This window comes from Trichomycterus rosablanca, chromosome 3, assembly GCF_030014385.1.
Source record: "Trichomycterus rosablanca isolate fTriRos1 chromosome 3, fTriRos1.hap1, whole genome shotgun sequence".
In the NCBI taxonomy this organism is placed as follows: domain Eukaryota; kingdom Metazoa; phylum Chordata; class Actinopteri; order Siluriformes; family Trichomycteridae; genus Trichomycterus; species Trichomycterus rosablanca.
The window spans coordinates 18,201,802-18,218,486 of NC_085990.1; the positions used below are offsets into that span (position 1 = coordinate 18,201,802).

General features: G+C 36.2%; 2 protein-coding genes across 2 annotated transcripts in view; both read right to left on the bottom strand.

The window, feature by feature from the left end:
• Positions 1–4,948: 4,948 nt before the first annotated feature.
• Positions 4,949–8,996, bottom strand: LOC134310110 (keratinocyte-associated protein 2-like). The gene is made up of 4 exons (XM_062991627.1): positions 8,969–8,996; positions 6,496–6,650; positions 5,563–5,626; positions 4,949–5,046 (listed from the first exon to the last, which is right to left on the bottom strand). Exons 1-4 carry the CDS (start codon positions 8,994–8,996, stop codon positions 4,976–4,978), a joined length of 318 nt encoding a protein of 105 aa, XP_062847697.1. The 3' UTR covers positions 4,949–4,975.
• Positions 8,997–12,810: 3,814 nt separating this feature from the next.
• LOC134310111 (keratinocyte-associated protein 2-like) overlaps positions 12,811–16,685 on the bottom strand; it is a 7,593-nt gene continuing 3,718 nt past the window's right edge. Inside the window, exons 3-5 of the mRNA XM_062991628.1 lie at positions 14,358–14,512; positions 13,425–13,488; positions 12,811–12,908 (exon numbers count right to left, since the gene is read on the bottom strand). Of these exons, the coding sequence (XP_062847698.1) occupies positions 12,838–12,908; positions 13,425–13,488; positions 14,358–14,512 (290 nt within the window). The 3' untranslated portion in view covers positions 12,811–12,837. The remainder of the gene's footprint in view (positions 12,909–13,424; positions 13,489–14,357; positions 14,513–16,685) is intronic.

Consider the following 16,685-nt stretch of genomic DNA (forward strand, 5'->3'; position numbering starts at 1 on the left):
CATTCCATATATATCAACTTTTATTTTATACAAATGGGAAAGGGATTACTTTGGCACACCTTTGTCAAACACTACAATTTTCAGTTACATTCACAAACAACAACCTCTGAAAAGGACTTTGAAAGTCAACAGATTGTGTGATAGGTGGCTCACAGTACAGCTTAAGAAAGCTTAACATTGGTTAGAGTCTCATTCTCAACTACAAAGATAAGATGTTGAGCTGCAGGTTTGACAGATTGTGTGAAAAAAAAGAAAGAAAGCCATTGCTAAAATGGCAAAAAAAGAAACAGAGGCTTGCATGGGCTATGCAGCACTGCCAGTGGGCTACTGGTGACATGAAAAAATTAAATCTTCAGCCCGAGACATCCTGAAAAGGCAATTGATTGGTTCCTCAGTGTGTGACACCAGCTGTCAAATATGGACGATGAAGCATAATGGTCTTGACCAAGATAAAGCAGATGATGAAAATTAAATTCTTATTATAAGAATTTCTTTGACCACTTTATAACAAATTACAGGCTAGTAAAAACAATTTAATCTTACTTAATGCAAGTCTACATTGAAAACATTTATTTACTCAGGCTTTTGATTAGTCTTTTTAAACTAAACAAGCAAACTTAGTTATGCTGTAATAATTAGGGGTGCCGGAGTCTAAAGCTACTCTCTGTAATACTGACATTTTACTCTTAACGATTTCACATTGTAACTACATCTTCTGTTGTTTTACCCTGAGGTGGTTCTGATGGAAACCTGTTTACCCTCTCGAGGTTAAACTGCAGTGCCAACAATGCTTCTCCTACTAGATGTGACGGGTACCTGGCATGTTTGCACCAAAAATGTCTATAACTTACAATGGACTTTATCACAGACTGGACTGAATAATGAAGAACTCCAATTATTTTTTGCTAGTTATAACTTTCAGTTCAATTTAATTTTGTGTTTGTAGTTTGTGTAAATCCTATTTATTTAAAGTATCCTCCAGGTCACCCAAGAAGGATGGGTCCCTGATGAGTCTGGTTCCTCTCAAGGTTTCTTCCTGTAATTTTAAGAGAATTTTTTCTTGCCACTGTCGCCCTCGGCTTGCTCAATAGGGATTTTTGGTCTGACAAAAGCCAGACTTGATGTCAACAACCATGTAGAATTAGTAAATCTGCCTCATTGTAAAACCTACCATTAATTTGAGCACTCACCTTAAAGTTTCTACAGGAAAACAGCCATTGTTCAACTGAGGAAAACATTGTCCTAATATCTGAAAATGGTTATAAACAAATGTCCAAGTCTCTGGGCCTTCATAAAATCTTAAATGAAGAGCCATCAAAAGGAGGAAATTTGGAACTGCAGTTAAATTACCCAGGAATTGTTCTTGAGTTAACAATAAATTCTATGCTCTATCAGAAAATTCTGGTGAAGGATGGTAGGAACATCTGTCCATGAGCTGACACTGGATTGTAATTAAGTGCAACAGGGCAGTTATTTAAAATATTAAAGCTAACGTGTGCATGGTTTAAAATGTTTTGGTGTGGTCTAGTCAAAGCTCTGACTTAAACCCAATGAAGACGCTGATGTAAGACCTAAAAGGAGCAGGTGGTGCATGGAAGCCTAGTAATAATACATTTTATTTATATAGCGCTTTTCAAGATACTCAAAGACGCTTGAAGTATTGTGTAGTGTGTCTAATCTGATTTGTCTATAGCAAAATATTAAGTTACAGAAAGTGTTCAGTTGTGGTTACTGCTGCTAAAGGAGGTTGAAACAGGTACTAATTAAAAGGGGCATTTACTTTTTCACAAAGGTGATATGGGCATTGGATTACTTTCATTTTAAATGAAAATTATTATACGTTTTGGTTTTACTCAAGTTTTCTTTTTGCTATAATCATATTTTGTTAAATAATCTAGTAACATATTGAGGAAAATAGGCAATATAGAAAAAAATTGAATCAAAAAGGTAATACTTGATAAAACGTATGTTTCACTGGAGTCTTATTTAAACCTAGATTACATATTGATGCATTGTTTCTTACTGAATATTACATAAGTCACACCCACACTGATAATGCTGGGTTTTTCCTCAGTAATATACACCCATCAGCCATATCATTAAAACCACCTTCATGTTTTTACACACATTGTCCATTTTATCAGCTCCACTTACCATATAGGAGCCCTTTGTAGTTCTACAATTACTGACTGTAGTCCATCTGTTTCTCTGCATGCTTTGTTAACCCCCTTTCATGCTGTTCTTCAATAGTAGGACTCTCCAGCCAACAGCACCCTGTGGGCAGTGTTCTGTGACCAATGATGAAGATCTAGAAGATGACCAACTCAAACAGCAGCAATAGATGAGCGATTGTCTCTGACTTGACATCTACAAGGTGGACCAAATAGGTAGGAGTGTCTAATAGAATGGACAGTGACTGGACATGGTTTTTAAAAACTCCAGCAGCACTGCTGTGTCTGATCCACTCATACCAGCACAATACACACTAACACACCACCACCATGTCATTATCACTACAGTGCTGAGAATGATCCACCCCCTAAATAATATCTGCTCTGTGGTGGTCCTGTGGGGGTCCTGACCATTGAGGACAGGGTAAAAGCAGGCTAAAAAGAAATTGAAGTTCTACAATTACTGACTGTAGTCCATCTAAGTGCTTCTATATGGTAAGTGGAGCTGATAAAATGGACAGTGAGTGTAGAAACAAGGAGGTGGTTTTAATGTTATGGCTGATCAGTGTATATCAAAGAACAAATGTAACAACAATCCATGACTAGAGGTAAAGTATATGGCTGAAAGTATATGGACACCATCCTTATCAATGAGTATTAAATGTATGTGCCACAGTGCACACAGGAAGGTTCTGATAAACATGCAAACTTGCAGAACATGAACTGGCTATTCTAAACTGACCCTCCCGTGTTTCCCATACCAGCACGTTTAAACAAGTTTCATGTCATAAAACAGGTTTTCCTTGTTTTTAAACTGCTTTTTTCTGATTCCTGACAGTGTTCCATGACAAAAATGTTCTGTCTGTATTTGTACCTAATTACCTTTGTTCAGTAAAATAGACCTAGATTTGTGCTTTATTGTATTTATGGTTGTTTTTGAGCTGTCTAAAATATGAAGTACATTTCTGTTAGGAAAAAAAAAATTCAGTGTATCGCAGACTTTTGTTTCTACGACGGCGTATTGGGGCCACTAAAAAATATTTTTAGGTTGTAATTTCGAGAATAAAGTAGTATAATTTTCGATTTCGAGATTAAAGTCAAAATATTATGAGAATAAAGTCTAAATAGTATTAGAATAAAGTCAAAATATTATGAGAATAAAGTCGAAATTATTTCGAGATTAAAGTCGAAATATTATAAGAATAAAGTCGAAATTATTTCGAGATTAAAGTCGAAATATTATGAGAATAAAGTCGAAATTATTTCGAGATTAAAGTCAAAATTATTTTGAGATTAAAGTCGAAATTATTTCGAGATTAAAGTCGAAATATTACGGCCAAAGAGTGTGCAGCTGTCGCAGGCTTGTCAGTTCAGAGAAGCACGGGTCTCAGTACCTGGATCGGCACGCAAATGCCGAGGGCAGCTTATAATCAGTGTTACTGTGGTTATCCAATAACCCGTGATTATTTTTGGGTGGCTGTTTGTACTGTATTATACGCTTCCATCCACATGACATGACGACTAAACCCATCAATGCAACCATTTATAGCGATGCCATCCGGCTTTAGTCTATCGTACGAGTCCATAAGGCTCGGTCGAAGTACTGCTGACGACGCAGATGCTGAGCGCACCAGTGGCGCACGTTCTTCTAAATAAACACAGTTTATTGCAAAGCCGTTTCATCGTCCGTACGCTAATAACAAACAGGAGATTGTGCAGGAGATTGGGGATTTCTTTATTTGTGAAACCGATATGAAAGTATAACAAATCATGATCATCCCTCATTTAACACAAGGAGGTTGCTATGGCCGTAATATTTCAACTTTAATTTCGTAATTATTTTGACTTTAATCTCAAAATCGAAATTTATATGACTTTATTCTCAAAATCAAAATCAAAAAAATATTTTTCTTTAAAGTGGCCCTAATACGTCATTGTATGTTTCACACATTTCTCGTGGAAATAAATTTGCAAGTAAAACCTTATGGAATTTTCTACCATGATATTTTTTATCTGGGAATCTGTGTCACTGACCAATAGAAAAACAACTGCTTTTCTATGTTGACCTCTAAACATACGGACCTTCATTTTACAAAACATTAAACTTGAATTACGTGAATTAAAATAGCGTAGAGACATAATCATTAGTGCATATATCACTTTTAGCACCATCTGATTTTCACCTTTTTGGACCGCTCAGAGAAGCTTTAAGGGGAAGAAGATTTATATGTGATGATGTGAAAGCAGCAGTGCATCAATGGCTACGTGCTCAACCAAAAACATGTTTTGCTGATGGCATTAAAAAGTTGGTACAACGCTGGGAAAAATGCATCGAAAGGTGACTGTGTAGAAAGGTGATGTAATTTGTTTTTGAAATTCTTAATAAATAGAGTTTAAAAAATGTGGAAACTTTTTGAAGAACCCTCGTATAAATGACTACGGTCAAATTCCCTTGGTCATTTTGGTCAGTTATTACTATGCAAACTACTAGAGAATGTACAAATAAAATGACAAAAAAAGCTTTGTTTAACTATCTAACGCTATAACGATGACCAAACCAGACGGCCAACTAGAGTGGCTGGCTTTGATGGTAGATTGGCACGACTGGCCATAAACCATAGACTAGGCATTATATGTCAAATGGAACATCTTCAACTTAATATAATGAAGATACAAAAACTGTGACCCAGGCAAAAATCCTTTATACTGGGTTGCCACTCTTTGCTATGTTAAGCTACTAAATAGTAAGTGCACATCATTATTCCATGTCTGTCCACATGCTTTAATCAGCAGCTTTGTGATACTCACCATGTGGTGACACACACTCTGTGCACCAGACCAGAGGCAAACATGGACAGAAACAGACACAAAATAACTGAAAAAGAGAAAGAGACATCATATTATTTTTTAGCTATTAAAGCCTGTGTCAACTCTGCAACAATTACAAAATAACAATAGATTGGAAACATCAGGAACTCAACTACCTCAGCCAGAAAAAAGTCAATACATTCTCATCCAGTGGTTCATAAACTTTTTTTAGACTAGGTTCCACCCACTGAGAAACAAAACCTCTATGTTTCACCTATAAATTATCTTGTTTGTAACACTGGCCCTACAGTAAGACTATATGAGCACAGAGCATTTGTCATGTCAATAAAATCTGTCTTTTTTAAACTGGTCTTGCAGCTGATTTTTTTGCAAACACAAGCAGTGCTGCATAATCTGATAATCATTGTAATAGGTTTGTTGGATTCATCAGAGTCAGCTTTATTCTTCTCAGCACTGTTTCTCTGTAACCAACTGTATGTTGGATTTTTGCAAGGTATCACAAAAGTATTTTGATTGTTTTGTAGTCTGTGTTTTGGATGGTTGTAGTGGTGTGCACACTTACTTTCTGGGAAGATCTTTGCCTGGAAGCCTTTGCCAAAGACCAGGTTCTCCAGATTGTTGAATGCCTAAAAATGAAAGTTAAGGGAAGCCAGAACGGTGCAGAAATCTCTAATGTATTCACAAAAACAATTTTCCCCACACAACTACATGACAACACTTTTTTGAGTGAAGACTTGTTTTATAAATCATTTGATTTTATTTAAACAGTTACTTTGTGAAGTCAGGCACTGATCTTGAATGAGAATTCACAATCTGATTCACAATCAACCTGATTCACAATCAAGTTTTCAATTTATCCAAAAAATATTCAGTGTGGTTAAATTCAGGGCTCTGTGCAGGCAGAGTTCATTCACACCAAAGCATGCCTTTAAAGACTTCACTGTGTGCACAGAAAGCAAAGTCATGCGGAAACAGGAAAGAGCTCATTAAAATTCTTGTCACAATGTTGGAAACTTATAATTTGTTGTATATACATGATTTTATACAGCAGTTTCCAATGGGTGTTATTGAAACCTGAACTTAAAAATTGGGAGGGGTGTCCACAAATCTTTTGCATACTTTTGGCTTTACAGCGTATCTTTACAAACACTCATTTACATTTATTGCATTTAGCAGATGCCTTTATAGCAACTTACAATTGTGACAGTATAGACTGCAAGTTATTGAGGGTTAAAGGCCGAACAGTGGCAACCTGGCAGATGTGGGGCTTGAACCAGTAACCTTCCTGTATCCTAACCACTGAGCTACTGCTGCCTCACTCTGTAGTGACAATATTAAAGTGCAGAAGTTCAAAGTCCTTGTTTTTGGGTAAAAGAAATAGAATAGAAATCCTCACTCGTTATTCCTTTATGTATATAAAACATCTTTAGGCATTTTCTATAACTCAAAAAACATTACAAAAGCCACAATTCTACAACAGAGCAGTCAAGGATACAGTAAGTGAGCAGATAAAAAGCACTGAACCCAGAAAGCCTCCCAGGATGGTGAGCCACTCAGAAGAGGCCAGCTGCTTGCTGAACATCTGCATGCCTGCAAAGACCAGCACTGACAACAGAGTGGACAGCACCAGAGATGTCCCTGTATTCACTGCTAAGAAAGAAACAAATAATCAAATTCTGTGCAGTCCACATGTGCCTGTGAAATAAATTAGGCAGAAATAATAACAGCAGAGAAAGTTGATGACAGCAGAGAACAGCATAAAATGTTGATTAAAAGAAGTGCATTTTTATTTATTTTTTTATTTATTAGGATTTTAACGTCATGTTTTTACACACTTTGGTTACATTCATAACAGACACGGTAATTACTGGTAAGATTCATCAGTTCACAAGTTTAATGTCAAACACAGTCATGGACAATTTAGTATCTCCAATTCACTTGCACGTCTTTGGACTGTGGGAGGAAACCGGAGCTCCCGGAGGAAACCCACACAGACACGGGAAGAACATGCAAACTCCACACAGAAAAGACCCTGGAGATCAAACCCAGGACCTACTTGCTGTGAGGCGACAGTGCTACGTAGCACTGAGCCACCGTGACGCCCAAAGTGCATTTAAATATGTCTAATTTAAACAAAGTTGTCAGTATAAAGCATAAGGTTTACAACTAGATTAAAGTGAAAAGAAGTTTGTTCCATGTAAATTTTTACTTGGAATTTAAAATAAACTGTATGCCATGATACTGTTGGGATCTTAGTCATTTCCACAAATTGTCAGATGTGAGAGTTGCTGTATTTTGCAATCCGTAGGGCAACGGTTTCCAAAGTGGGTGCCATGAAGTACATCCAATGGTGCAGCATAATCTATTACAGATCCACTACAAAAACTGTATTGATGTGCATCCTTTCCTTTCCATCATCTGCCTTGCAGATTGTGGCATGTAAAACCTTAAAATGGACCTATGTATAACACCTATTCATAAAATCCAAACTGTTTGCTGCCCAAAGTAAAATTCAGACACTACAATGACCAGTGCCTCTGATACTAATTATCATGAACTGGGAAAAGCAACACGTTTCATACTGGTGTGTCATATTAGGGTAGATAAGCAAGACATCTCCAAACAATGCACCCATAATACAATCTATCTAATGAGAGACTTTAAAATGGAATAGTGTGAATTTAAATAATAATAATATTAGAATTATATTATTATAAAAACAAAATTACTGTATTATCATTAAATTATAAATATATTATATATATTATTATAAAAAGTAGTAATATTCAGTAAAACATTATTTTAATCGTCACTTAGTAGTGGGTAGGAAGTATGGTGTGATTTGGGACACAACCCAGAGTTCTGCTACATAAAGGCCACGTCAGTGTTCACTCTGCACTAGTTCCGACTGGAAACAAGAAAAGCTGATTAATCTATTAAGTTTTAATTTTACATTAATTACATCTAAAATACTTTTATATTACTGATAAAAAAATTGAACTCAGATGTAAAGACACAGACAAATAACAAGCTTAACATTGGTTAGAGTCTCATTCTCAACTACAAAGATAAGATGTTGAGCTGCAGGTTTGACAGGTTGTGTGAAAAAAAAGAAAGAAAGCCATTGCTAAAATGGCAAAAAAAGAAACAGAGGCTTGCATGGGCTATGCAGCACTGCCAGTGGGCTACTGGTGACATGAAAAAATTAAATCTTCAGCCCGAGACATCCTGAAAAGGCAATTGATTGGTTCCTCAGTGTGTGACACCAGCTGTCAGATATGGACGATGAAGCATAATGGTCTTGACCAAGATAAAGCAGATGATGAAAATTAAATTCTTATTATAAGAATTTATTTGACCACTTTATAACAAATTACAGGCTAGTAAAAACAATTTAATCTTACTTAATGCAAGTCTACATTGAAAACATTTATTTACTCAGGCTTTTGATTAGTCTTTTTAAACTAAACAAGCAAACTTAGTTATGCTGTAATAATTAGGGGTGCCGGAGTCTAAAGCTACTCTCTGTAATACTGACATTTTACTCTTAACGATTTCACATTGTAACTACATCTTCTGTTGTTTTACCCTGAGGTGGTTCTGATGGAAACCTGTTTACCCTCTCGAGGTTAAACTGCAGTGCCAACAATGCTTCTCCTACTAGATGTGACGGGTACCTGGCATGTTTGCACCAAAAATGTCTATAACTTACAATGGACTTTATCACAGACTGGACTGAATAATGAAGAACTCCAATTATTTTTTGCTAGTTATAACTTTCAGTTCAATTTAATTTTGTGTTTGTAGTTTGTGTAAATCCTATTTATTTAAAGTATCCTCCAGGTCACCCAAGAAGGATGGGTCCCTGATGAGTCTGGTTCCTCTCAAGGTTTCTTCCTGTAATTTTAAGAGAATTTTTTCTTGCCACTGTCGCCCTCGGCTTGCTCAATAGGGATTTTTGGTCTGACAAAAGCCAGACTTGATGTCAACAACCATGTAGAATTAGTAAATCTGCCTCATTGTAAAACCTACCATTAATTTGAGCACTCACCTTAAAGTTTCTACAGGAAAACAGCCATTGTTCAACTGAGGAAAACATTGTCCTAATATCTGAAAATGGTTATAAACAAATGTCCAAGTCTCTGGGCCTTCATAAAATCTTAAATGAAGAGCCATCAAAAGGAGGAAATTTGGAACTGCAGTTAAATTACCCAGGAATTGTTCTTGAGTTAACAATAAATTCTATGCTCTATCAGAAAATTCTGGTGAAGGATGGTAGGAACATCTGTCCATGAGCTGACACTGGATTGTAATTAAGTGCAACAGGGCAGTTATTTAAAATATTAAAGCTAACGTGTGCATGGTTTAAAATGTTTTGGTGTGGTCTAGTCAAAGCTCTGACTTAAACCCAATGAAGACGCTGATGTAAGACCTAAAAGGAGCAGGTGGTGCATGGAAGCCTAGTAATAATACATTTTATTTATATAGCGCTTTTCAAGATACTCAAAGACGCTTGAAGTATTGTGTAGTGTGTCTAATCTGATTTGTCTATAGCAAAATATTAAGTTACAGAAAGTGTTCAGTTGTGGTTACTGCTGCTAAAGGAGGTTGAAACAGGTACTAATTAAAAGGGGCATTTACTTTTTCACAAAGGTGATATGGGCATTGGATTACTTTGGCCCTTAAATGAAAATTATTATACGTTTTGGTTTTACTCAAGTTTTCTTTTTGCTATAATCATATTTTGTTAAATAATCTAGTAACATATTGAGGAAAATAGGCAATATAGAAAAAAATTGAATCAAAAAGGTAATACTTGATAAAACGTATGTTTCACTGGAGTCTTATTTAAACCTAGATTACATATTGATGCATTGTTTCTTACTGAATATTACATAAGTCACACCCACACTGATAATGCTGGGTTTTTCCTCAGTAATATACACCCATCAGCCATATCATTAAAACCACCTTCATGTTTTTACACACATTGTCCATTTTATCAGCTCCACTTACCATATAGGAGCCCTTTGTAGTTCTACAATTACTGACTGTAGTCCATCTGTTTCTCTGCATGCTTTGTTAACCCCCTTTCATGCTGTTCTTCAATAGTAGGACTCTCCAGCCAACAGCACCCTGTGGGCAGTGTTCTGTGACCAATGATGAAGATCTAGAAGATGACCAACTCAAACAGCAGCAATAGATGAGCGATTGTCTCTGACTTGACATCTACAAGGTGGACCAAATAGGTAGGAGTGTCTAATAGAATGGACAGTGACTGGACATGGTTTTTAAAAACTCCAGCAGCACTGCTGTGTCTGATCCACTCATACCAGCACAATACACACTAACACACCACCACCATGTCATTATCACTACAGTGCTGAGAATGATCCACCCCCTAAATAATATCTGCTCTGTGGTGGTCCTGTGGGGGTCCTGACCATTGAGGACAGGGTAAAAGCAGGCTAAAAAGAAATTGAAGTTCTACAATTACTGACTGTAGTCCATCTAAGTGCTTCTATATGGTAAGTGGAGCTGATAAAATGGACAGTGAGTGTAGAAACAAGGAGGTGGTTTTAATGTTATGGCTGATCAGTGTATATCAAAGAACAAATGTAACAACAATCCATGACTAGAGGTAAAGTATATGGCTGAAAGTATATGGACACCATCCTTATCAATGAGTATTAAATGTATGTGCCACAGTGCACACAGGAAGGTTCTGATAAACATGCAAACTTGCAGAACATGAACTGGCTATTCTAAACTGACCCTCCCGTGTTTCCCATACCAGCACGTTTAAACAAGTTTCATGTCATAAAACAGGTTTTCCTTGTTTTTAAACTGCTTTTTTCTGATTCCTGACAGTGTTCCATGACAAAAATGTTCTGTCTGTATTTGTACCTAATTACCTTTGTTCAGTAAAATAGACCTAGATTTGTGCTTTATTGTATTTATGGTTGTTTTTGAGCTGTCTAAAATATGAAGTACATTTCTGTTAGGAAAAAAAAAATTCAGTGTATCGCAGACTTTTGTTTCTACGACGGCGTATTGGGGCCACTAAAAAATATTTTTAGGTTGTAATTTCGAGAATAAAGTAGTATAATTTTCGATTTCGAGATTAAAGTCAAAATATTATGAGAATAAAGTCTAAATAGTATTAGAATAAAGTCAAAATATTATGAGAATAAAGTCGAAATTATTTCGAGATTAAAGTCGAAATATTATAAGAATAAAGTCGAAATTATTTCGAGATTAAAGTCGAAATATTATGAGAATAAAGTCGAAATTATTTCGAGATTAAAGTCAAAATTATTTTGAGATTAAAGTCGAAATTATTTCGAGATTAAAGTCGAAATATTACGGCCAAAGAGTGTGCAGCTGTCGCAGGCTTGTCAGTTCAGAGAAGCACGGGTCTCAGTACCTGGATCGGCACGCAAATGCCGAGGGCAGCTTATAATCAGTGTTACTGTGGTTATCCAATAACCCGTGATTATTTTTGGGTGGCTGTTTGTACTGTATTATACGCTTCCATCCACATGACATGACGACTAAACCCATCAATGCAACCATTTATAGCGATGCCATCCGGCTTTAGTCTATCGTACGAGTCCATAAGGCTCGGTCGAAGTACTGCTGACGACGCAGATGCTGAGCGCACCAGTGGCGCACGTTCTTCTAAATAAACACAGTTTATTGCAAAGCCGTTTCATCGTCCGTACGCTAATAACAAACAGGAGATTGTGCAGGAGATTGGGGATTTCTTTATTTGTGAAACCGATATGAAAGTATAACAAATCATGATCATCCCTCATTTAACACAAGGAGGTTGCTATGGCCGTAATATTTCAACTTTAATTTCGTAATTATTTTGACTTTAATCTCAAAATCGAAATTTATATGACTTTATTCTCAAAATCAAAATCAAAAAAATATTTTTCTTTAAAGTGGCCCTAATACGTCATTGTATGTTTCACACATTTCTCGTGGAAATAAATTTGCAAGTAAAACCTTATGGAATTTTCTACCATGATATTTTTTATCTGGGAATCTGTGTCACTGACCAATAGAAAAACAACTGCTTTTCTATGTTGACCTCTAAACATACGGACCTTCATTTTACAAAACATTAAACTTGAATTACGTGAATTAAAATAGCGTAGAGACATAATCATTAGTGCATATATCACTTTTAGCACCATCTGATTTTCACCTTTTTGGACCGCTCAGAGAAGCTTTAAGGGGAAGAAGATTTATATGTGATGATGTGAAAGCAGCAGTGCATCAATGGCTACGTGCTCAACCAAAAACATGTTTTGCTGATGGCATTAAAAAGTTGGTACAACGCTGGGAAAAATGCATCGAAAGGTGACTGTGTAGAAAGGTGATGTAATTTGTTTTTGAAATTCTTAATAAATAGAGTTTAAAAAATGTGGAAACTTTTTGAAGAACCCTCGTATAAATGACTACGGTCAAATTCCCTTGGTCATTTTGGTCAGTTATTACTATGCAAACTACTAGAGAATGTACAAATAAAATGACAAAAAAAGCTTTGTTTAACTATCTAACGCTATAACGATGACCAAACCAGACGGCCAACTAGAGTGGCTGGCTTTGATGGTAGATTGGCACGACTGGCCATAAACCATAGACTAGGCATTATATGTCAAATGGAACATCTTCAACTTAATATAATGAAGATACAAAAACTGTGACCCAGGCAAAAATCCTTTATACTGGGTTGCCACTCTTTGCTATGTTAAGCTACTAAATAGTAAGTGCACATCATTATTCCATGTCTGTCCACATGCTTTAATCAGCAGCTTTGTGATACTCACCATGTGGTGACACACACTCTGTGCACCAGACCAGAGGCAAACATGGACAGAAACAGACACAAAATAACTGAAAAAGAGAAAGAGACATCATATTATTTTTTAGCTATTAAAGCCTGTGTCAACTCTGCAACAATTACAAAATAACAATAGATTGGAAACATCAGGAACTCAACTACCTCAGCCAGAAAAAAGTCAATACATTCTCATCCAGTGGTTCATAAACTTTTTTTAGACTAGGTTCCACCCACTGAGAAACAAAACCTCTATGTTTCACCTATAAATTATCTTGTTTGTAACACTGGCCCTACAGTAAGACTATATGAGCACAGAGCATTTGTCATGTCAATAAAATCTGTCTTTTTTAAACTGGTCTTGCAGCTGATTTTTTTGCAAACACAAGCAGTGCTGCATAATCTGATAATCATTGTAATAGGTTTGTTGGATTCATCAGAGTCAGCTTTATTCTTCTCAGCACTGTTTCTCTGTAACCAACTGTATGTTGGATTTTTGCAAGGTATCACAAAAGTATTTTGATTGTTTTGTAGTCTGTGTTTTGGATGGTTGTAGTGGTGTGCACACTTACTTTCTGGGAAGATCTTTGCCTGGAAGCCTTTGCCAAAGACCAGGTTCTCCAGATTGTTGAATGCCTAAAAATGAAAGTTAAGGGAAGCCAGAACGGTGCAGAAATCTCTAATGTATTCACAAAAACAATTTTCCCCACACAACTACATGACAACACTTTTTTGAGTGAAGACTTGTTTTATAAATCATTTGATTTTATTTAAACAGTTACTTTGTGAAGTCAGGCACTGATCTTGAATGAGAATTCACAATCTGATTCACAATCAACCTGATTCACAATCAAGTTTTCAATTTATCCAAAAAATATTCAGTGTGGTTAAATTCAGGGCTCTGTGCAGGCAGAGTTCATTCACACCAAAGCATGCCTTTAAAGACTTCACTGTGTGCACAGAAAGCAAAGTCATGCGGAAACAGGAAAGAGCTCATTAAAATTCTTGTCACAATGTTGGAAACTTATAATTTGTTGTATATACATGATTTTATACAGCAGTTTCCAATGGGTGTTATTGAAACCTGAACTTAAAAATTGGGAGGGGTGTCCACAAATCTTTTGCATACTTTTGGCTTTACAGCGTATCTTTACAAACACTCATTTACATTTATTGCATTTAGCAGATGCCTTTATAGCAACTTACAATTGTGACAGTATAGACTGCAAGTTATTGAGGGTTAAAGGCCGAACAGTGGCAACCTGGCAGATGTGGGGCTTGAACCAGTAACCTTCCTGTATCCTAACCACTGAGCTACTGCTGCCTCACTCTGTAGTGACAATATTAAAGTGCAGAAGTTCAAAGTCCTTGTTTTTGGGTAAAAGAAATAGAATAGAAATCCTCACTCGTTATTCCTTTATGTATATAAAACATCTTTAGGCATTTTCTATAACTCAAAAAACATTACAAAAGCCACAATTCTACAACAGAGCAGTCAAGGATACAGTAAGTGAGCAGATAAAAAGCACTGAACCCAGAAAGCCTCCCAGGATGGTGAGCCACTCAGAAGAGGCCAGCTGCTTGCTGAACATCTGCATGCCTGCAAAGACCAGCACTGACAACAGAGTGGACAGCACCAGAGATGTCCCTGTATTCACTGCTAAGAAAGAAACAAATAATCAAATTCTGTGCAGTCCACATGTGCCTGTGAAATAAATTAGGCAGAAATAATAACAGCAGAGAAAGTTGATGACAGCAGAGAACAGCATAAAATGTTGATTAAAAGAAGTGCATTTTTATTTATTTTTTTATTTATTAGGATTTTAACGTCATGTTTTTACACACTTTGGTTACATTCATAACAGACACGGTAATTACTGGTAAGATTCATCAGTTCACAAGTTTAATGTCAAACACAGTCATGGACAATTTAGTATCTCCAATTCACTTGCACGTCTTTGGACTGTGGGAGGAAACCGGAGCTCCCGGAGGAAACCCACACAGACACGGGAAGAACATGCAAACTCCACACAGAAAAGACCCTGGAGATCAAACCCAGGACCTACTTGCTGTGAGGCGACAGTGCTACGTAGCACTGAGCCACCGTGACGCCCAAAGTGCATTTAAATATGTCTAATTTAAACAAAGTTGTCAGTATAAAGCATAAGGTTTACAACTAGATTAAAGTGAAAAGAAGTTTGTTCCATGTAAATTTTTACTTGGAATTTAAAATAAACTGTATGCCATGATACTGTTGGGATCTTAGTCATTTCCACAAATTGTCAGATGTGAGAGTTGCTGTATTTTGCAATCCGTAGGGCAACGGTTTCCAAAGTGGGTGCCATGAAGTACATCCAATGGTGCAGCATAATCTATTACAGATCCACTACAAAAACTGTATTGATGTGCATCCTTTCCTTTCCATCATCTGCCTTGCAGATTGTGGCATGTAAAACCTTAAAATGGACCTATGTATAACACCTATTCATAAAATCCAAACTGTTTGCTGCCCAAAGTAAAATTCAGACACTACAATGACCAGTGCCTCTGATACTAATTATCATGAACTGGGAAAAGCAACACGTTTCATACTGGTGTGTCATATTAGGGTAGATAAGCAAGACATCTCCAAACAATGCACCCATAATACAATCTATCTAATGAGAGACTTTAAAATGGAATAGTGTGAATTTAAATAATAATAATATTAGAATTATATTATTATAAAAACAAAATTACTGTATTATCATTAAATTATAAATATATTATATATATTATTATAAAAAGTAGTAATATTCAGTAAAACATTATTTTAATCGTCACTTAGTAGTGGGTAGGAAGTATGGTGTGATTTGGGACACAACCCAGAGTTCTGCTACATAAAGGCCACGTCAGTGTTCACTCTGCACTAGTTCCGACTGGAAACAAGAAAAGCTGATTAATCTATTAAGTTTTAATTTTACATTAATTACATCTAAAATACTTTTATATTACTGATAAAAAAATTGAACTCAGATGTAAAGACACAGACAAATAACAAGCTTAACATTGGTTAGAGTCTCATTCTCAACTACAAAGATAAGATGTTGAGCTGCAGGTTTGACAGGTTGTGTGAAAAAAAAGAAAGAAAGCCATTGCTAAAATGGCAAAAAAAGAAACAGAGGCTTGCATGGGCTATGCAGCACTGCCAGTGGGCTACTGGTGACATGAAAAAATTAAATCTTCAGCCCGAGACATCCTGAAAAGGCAATTGATTGGTTCCTCAGTGTGTGACACCAGCTGTCAGATATGGACGATGAAGCATAATGGTCTTGACCAAGATAAAGCAGATGATGAAAATTAAATTCTTATTATAAGAATTTCTTTGACCACTTTATAACAAATTACAGGCTAGTAAAAACAATTTAATCTTACTTAATGCAAGTCTACATTGAAAACATTTATTTACTCAGGCTTTTGATTAGTCTTTTTAAACTAAACAAGCAAACTTAGTTATGCTGTAATAATTAGGGGTGCCGGAGTCTAAAGCTACTCTCTGTAATACTGACATTTTACTCTTAACGATTTCACATTGTAACTACATCTTCTGTTGTTTTACCCTGAGGTGGTTCTGATGGAAACCTGTTTACCCTCTCGAGGTTAAACTGCAGTGCCAACAATGCTTCTCCTACTAGATGTGACGGGTACCTGGCATGTTTGCACCAAAAATGTCTATAACTTACAATGGACTTTATCACAGACTGGACTGAATAATGAAGAACTCCAATTATTTTTTGCTAGTTATAACTTTCAGTTCAATTTAATTTTGTGTTTGTAGTTTGTGTAAATCCTAT